At 34.6% G+C, this 6,546-nt stretch overlaps 1 protein-coding gene across 2 annotated transcripts; it reads right to left on the bottom strand.

The window, feature by feature from the left end:
• Positions 1-480: 480 nt before the first annotated feature.
• Positions 481-2,535, bottom strand: LOC147381117 (protein DETOXIFICATION 48-like). Of its 2 annotated transcripts, none has more exons than XM_086430831.1 (2): positions 2,128-2,535; positions 481-2,046 (listed from the first exon to the last, which is right to left on the bottom strand). In XM_086430831.1, the coding sequence occupies exon 2, from the start codon at positions 2,037-2,039 to the stop codon at positions 645-647; it is 1,395 nt and encodes a 464-aa protein (XP_086286957.1). In that variant the 5' UTR covers positions 2,040-2,046; positions 2,128-2,535; the 3' UTR covers positions 481-644. The 2 variants fall into 2 exon arrangements, with proteins under 2 accessions (XP_086286957.1, XP_086286956.1); XM_086430830.1 differs by having other exon boundaries at positions 481-2,042.
• Positions 2,536-6,546: the final 4,011 nt, after the last annotated feature.

Genomic DNA, 6,546 nt, shown 5'->3' with positions numbered 1-6,546 from the left:
AAATTCTCACTGTGACTTTGTTGTATCTCGGAGGTTATATATATATTTTGATGACCCATTAACAAGTTCTTCTATGAATGAAAAAAAAGAAAATCTTAAAGAAAGATCTTTTCATGCCAAGTACCAAAATTCTAGGACTCCATTTTCCCAACAAATAGCATATTTAAAATTTCATTGTTTGGCAAAACTTTAAATCCAAAGTAATGAATATACCAGAAATATCACAAATTGGTTCGATCTGGTTGAAGTGATTTATATTTATCTAAAAAAATTAGATATGTGTACAATTTATCCTAAATTATCTTCATTTATATTCACAAACCAAACAGTTTTTATTGGACCATCGGTTTGGTCCGGTGGCGGCGAGTTATAAAGAAAGTTGGTGTGGCAATATAAACCCTAAAATGAAAAAGAACCATTTGAAGTTGATCTAATACAACCCTAGATGTTCAAAGAAATAACAGTATAACACATTAAATTCTTACACTTAAATGTAAAAAATATTCTCAATTAAAAACGATAACATGGACTTAGACACACCAAGCCTTCTTATCTCTCATATCCATTATCCAACCTTACCTCTTTTTCCCATAAGAAAACAAAGTGATATTCCTCATAAAGACAGAAAATCTGTTAGCATTTAATCACATAGACAACATTTCTTGATCTGCTTGGCTACATAGAATCAAATGGTCGTCATCAACGCCAATCAACTTGCAGGCTCTCTTAGCTTCAACAACCCAATCAGTTTGAAGCAGAACATATACCATTAAAAACAAACAACAAGCTTCAGCTGCTAATAACCCCAACCATAGACCCAAGAACCCAAACCCAAGATAGAAAGCCAACAAAATTGCCAAGGGCATCCCCAAGAGATAAAATGCACCTAAATTTATATTAGCACCTAAGCCAGGCCTAGCACATCCCCTTAGGACACCACAACCTGTTGTCTGTGGGCAATTAAAGAGCTCACAAAGGCCTATAATCGGCAAAACCATGCTTGTAAGATCGAGAATTTTCTTGTCGTCGCTAAACATCTTTCCCCATGTAGAGCTTACCATCGTTGCAAAGGCCATCGAGAGAAAACCCAACAAGATTGAAGCTGATAGAGCAACTACCATGACCTTTCTAGCCTTCCAAGGCATGTTAGCTCCTAATTCATTACTTACTCTAGTAGACACCCCAAAACTAATCGAAGAAGGCAATATATATAGGAGCGACGTAGTCTGAATTAGTATTCCCATGGCTGCAACCTTTGGTTTCGGATCCAATAGCAACCCACATATGATAATCATGAATTCATACCACCACCATTCCAAACACACCGAAAAACAACTAGGGATTGCTAGACGAAGTAACGCCCCCCAACCAGTAAGACACTCTAATGTCACCCCTTGGAACGTTCTCTTATGCACACCAAATAAACACATGTACACAATTAAAATGAAAACGAGATTATAACTCGTCCAAACCGATGCAAGCGCTGCGCCTTTTATGCCCATGTCCATTCCAATTACGAGGAAAAAATTTATGGGTATGTGAAAGATTAATGCAATTGAAGCACAAGTTGCAAGGGGTAATGTAATCCCTTGTGCCCTTAAGTATATCCTAAGTGGGTGTAGAAGGGCTTGTGCAAAGAGATCAGGAATAGAGTAAATAAGGTAGATTGAGGCCATAGATGTAACTTTAGGATCTTGACCACACCAAAGAAGTAATTTTTCCATGTTTAGCCATAAGAGAGAAAGAGGCAAACAAGAGAACAATAGAATAAGTATTGTTCTTTGTAATGTAAGACCCAAGAGACTTAACTTCTTGGCTCCAAAAGCTTGGCCACAAATTGGTTCCATTCCCATTGATAAGCCAGTTATGATAGAGTAACCTGTGATGTTGGCAAAACCAATGGAGAGTGAAGCTGCTGCGAGCTCCAATTCTCCTAGAAAACCTATAAAAAGCATGGAAATCATGGCCCTTGAATAGAGAATCAGACCTGTTAAAGCTGCGGGTCCTGATATTTTACTTATTAACTTCATCTCATCCATGATCTAGCTTCAACCAATCAACAAAAAACTACATATTAGTATGGATAGATAGATCGAGAGAGAGAGAGAGAGAGAGAGAGAGAAAGACCTCAGTCCATGGAGGTAGGAGTTGTGTTCTCTTCTTGTCTTCAATTGGGTGAAACTTTAGTGATTGAGTTCTGTTTCCATTGTTTTGGGGCATTACAAGAGAGAAGAAGAGGTGATGATTGATGAACTTCTTGTGTTTCTCTTTCTTCTCTTAAAGGAGGGAGTGTTCCCTGGTCTATGTCCACAAATACTAAGAGGAAATGAATATTTTCTTCCCATAAACACACGTAGAGATCTCTTGTAGAATCCCATATAGCTGGACTTACTATAAAAAACCATATAAATAGAAAGATAAAGAAAGAAAAAAAAATCTAGAAATGGGTTTGGGAGATTTTAATCGAAAGGTCAGGAATCTCCATGGAAACTAGTGTTCATGATGTCCCAAGTCCCAAAACATCATCTAAAGATATTGACCATGAAGTAAAATATAGTAAATAAATCATTAGCAATAAAAAAAAATAAAGAAAACCCTATTTCCAAAGACTCTGATTTCATGTCCCATACCCATAAAGAAGGTGTGTTTTGACATTTTGTTAGTGTCTCTCTCTAACAGACTCACTTACATTTCAACTTTTTTCCCTTTTAAAGGTATATTAGTTTTGTGGGTTGAGATGAATCGAGCAGAAATCTAGGGTCATGCTTAGTGGATGATGGGTCTCTTGATACTTTCGGTAAGTGTTTAAATATATATAAAGTTCCTTTGGGTTTTTTTAGTGTCTCTCAAATAGGCTACAACTAACTTCCCTAGTGCTTTTTGTGGAATTTAGGATTGTAAATGGACCGGATCAGAAACAAAATCTTATCCAATAACTATGATCCAGATCATGGACTCCAATAACTCAGATTGCGAGGTTTTGGATCAACTATCTCGGGTTGGGTTAGGATGGAACAAAAAATATTGATTTTTCAAATCGGACCAGATCCGAAACAATATCGGGTCCTGACTTAAAACTGACATGTCCAATCGGCACAGGGTATCCGAACAGATCCATTGATAGCCCTAGTATGGACGGATAAGAATAGGCATCACCCTCAAAACACCCCAAAAGCTTGTGGTACAATAAAGTCCATATAAGCTAAGATCTAAACCTGCCAATTAATTGACATAGGCTTGTACGTCTCTTTACTCAACAGTCACACTGATGGGATGATCATAGCCATGTGAGATTAGTTCCCTACTTCAGTTAGAGCCATGTGTGACTGACCATCGTATTAGAGCTGCCTATGAAAGTCTCTATCCATTGAATATTAATGGCATCTAGCTTATTATCTCTGGTCAGATTAATTCAATCTCTTTGAGACTTTTGTTGAAAAATATGAGTGAGAAGAAATGATAACGAAGCAAAATAAAAGATAAGAGGTGATTTAAGTAGAAGGGGAGATGTGGAATGGGAAGTCAAAGACTATTATGCAATCATCTAATATTGCAGTATTGATTATAATGTGGCATCTGAATTATTTAAAAGTCTCTCGTGTTCTCTTTTTTTGTGTTATGGCATGTTTTGTATGTGAGATTTTAATTGAGATTAGAATATTGAAATGGATGCAAAAAATGCATCTACAATTTGACATCATTTATAAGAATTGAACATGAAACCATGAGAAACCATGTGTAATGGTCAGGATCGAAACCATGAAAAGAAGATATCCCAAGGAATTTACAAGGAAAAACGACTAAATGGTTACGTTGGAGTTAGGGTTTTCAATCTAACTTTGTTGAGGGAGGCATGATCAAGAGAATGGATTAAAAAAATTGAGGCAAGTCAAGGAGTTCTCACACACTCTCTCTCCTTGTCTGTCTCTTGTGGGGTCGATTTATCAATACATCAATACAATGATGCCCTAAAAAAGAATCAATAAATGATCATTGGATCCTTCTTGAAAATAAGCAAGATTGATGAATAAATAGTAAAATGGCGAAAAGTACTTGGATCTCTACCACATTGCAAAGGTTCTTCCACTCTATGGTTCTCCAAAGATAAGGGCAAGAAGGGCATTGAATCAAGAGTTTATGTGGATGTTTATGTTCTGTAGCAGGAAGTGCTTGGAAAGTTTTGCATCAGTGATTTTGAGTTCTTGTGATCCAAATAATAAGGATTCACTGAATCGGATCTCATGTCATGCCTCGACAGTTGGGGACTCGATGACTAAGCCCTCATACTTTTAAGGCTAGATCGATGGGTTAAATTTTGTGGCTGAATTCCTTGATCCAAATCGGAGAAAGTGCAAATCAAGCTTCTTTCTTGGTTTCGGGTTGGATTTGGTGGTTAGATCCCTTAATTCAGATCGAAGTTGGTTTTGCTTCAGCCCTCCATTTCTAGTACTAGAAGGAGACCAGGGAAAACAAGATGAAAATGTACATATAAAAAATGTAAGATTTGGTGCATGAATTGGAACCCTTTATTCATATTTTAAAAAGTAGTAAGACATAATTAAAAAAAGAGAATGAGGGTGAGTTGGCAATGCAACGTGCACATCAATTTTTTATGTGTATTGAAAGCCATCTTCTCAAAAGGGAGAATGGGCAGATCGTGCAAAACATCTCTCCCTGTAAAAGAAAAAGAAAAAAAAGATGGTCAAAGAGAATGGTGGCTGAGGTTGTCTGACACTGAGGATAAAAAATGTATTCTGAAGGTGTTTCGAACCAGGTGCAATTAGGCTTGGCATTTGGGTTGCCAAGGCGTCTTCTCCCACCTTCGTTGTACATTTGTTGTGATGCTTTGGTGAAGGCTTGTAAAATGTTTTAAAAAATACCTCAAAGAAGGGTAGGCTAGAGGCAATTCCTTATAGAGTATGGCATGCTGTGTAAAGGATCTGGTGGGGGATTCTATAATGGGTAAAACCATATTGTTAAGGCTCTCAGTTGAGAGTGGACAATTTAAGAAAGTCATGAGATTGGTTTCGGTAGTTAGTAGGCATGACAACTCCTTAATAAAAAATGGAGAATGAATTGGCTGGTACTTTGGTTTGGAAAAGGAGGGCCAAGTTTTGTGATACTAATAGGTAATTTGTTAGAAGTTAAAAGTTTGGCAGAGTGTATCTCATATTACACATCAATTCTTGATGTGTATAGAAACCTTACAGTTTTTTAATGGTTAAAAGGTAAAAAAAGGTGTTGGGGGTGTGGGGGCATGCACATCAATATTCACTGTGCATTGAAAATCCTTCTTAGTTGTAAAAAGTGCTACGATTGAAATAATATAGATTAAATACCCCAAGTGCAACGTTGTAATGAAGTAATAAAATCTCGAGAGTCTGATGTCAATCCATGAGGATTGTGTAAAAAGTGAACTAAAACAAGTGTGAGGTAAAAAAAATTAATCTAAACTATGAAAATGAAAAACTAAAAAGTATTAAGGCATCGGAGATCCATTCAAAAATTCAAATTTTATTCCATTCAACTTTTTCTCGATTTGTTTTGAAAAAGATTATTTCTAACCAGATGATATAACAATTAAACCCAAAAAGTTTATTTGTTAAAGTATTTTGAAAAATATAAAATTGTCACTTCTAACACATTCACATATCACAAGGATTCTTTAAGCAATTAGTGTAACATCATCCACAATGTACCAAGGAAAATTTTTAAACATTCAATGTGATGATCATAAATAAAAATTTAAAAAGATTTTATAGATATGGAATCAAATCAATTAATGTACTCACCTTAGATTAATCCAAAATATGAAATTTAATCCATCATTATTGATCGAAATAAAATTATAAATATTTGAGTTTCACCCTTAATCCTAACTAGGATTTTAGCTAACAATTTTCATAGACGAATCTATCAAAATTATTGAATAAAAAAACTTAAAAGAATAAATTAAAAAGAAAGTAAAAAAGAAAAACTAAAAGTAAGAGAGAGATTAGAGAAGAAGAATAATAATCAGAGGTTTAGACAGAATAAATAATGGTGGGCGAATAGAAAAAATGAAAACAAATAATAAAAAAGAATTGGGGATATATGAAAGGTGAAAGAATTAGACATATGGATGGAAGAGATGAATAATAGAAATAAAAAAGACATGGGAGAGATGTATGAGATCTTTTAAAATAAAACAAAATATAAAGGGGAGGTTTAATGTGGTACATAAGAGCATGTGTAGTGATTTTTCATTTTTGTAAAATTTTCTAATTTTCTTTCTTTCTTTTTTTCTTTAACCCTTCCTTTAACTTGTCTCATAATTGTTCTTCAACCTTTTTGCAAGTTTTTTTTCACTAACATTCCATCTTAAACTTTTTATTCTCATTTTGAACCTCCGACACCTACAAAAATAAAATTTTAATTATTTAAGATATATTAACTAAATTAACATTAATTAATTACCATAAATTAGGATAAATAATATTAATTTATGCATTTATCAAAAGGTAGCAATATATTAAAAAATGTTACGATGTTAGCCTTACACATCAT

This window comes from Akebia trifoliata, unplaced genomic scaffold (assembly GCF_017979445.1).
Source record: "Akebia trifoliata isolate Shusen 1 unplaced genomic scaffold, ASM1797944v1 Contig00751, whole genome shotgun sequence".
NCBI classification, from domain to species: Eukaryota; Viridiplantae; Streptophyta; class Magnoliopsida; order Ranunculales; family Lardizabalaceae; genus Akebia; species Akebia trifoliata.
This window is presented reverse-complemented; position numbering and strand designations above follow the sequence as displayed.

Coding starts and splice junctions, on each gene's coding strand:
- LOC147381117 (XM_086430830.1), bottom strand. CDS start 2,220: ATGCCCCAAAACAATGGAAACAGAACTCAATCACTAAAGTTTCACCCA. Junction 2,043..2,127: donor TCCTACCTCCATGGACTGAG/GTCTTTCTCTCT, acceptor GGTTGAAGCTAG/ATCATGGATGAGATGAAGTT.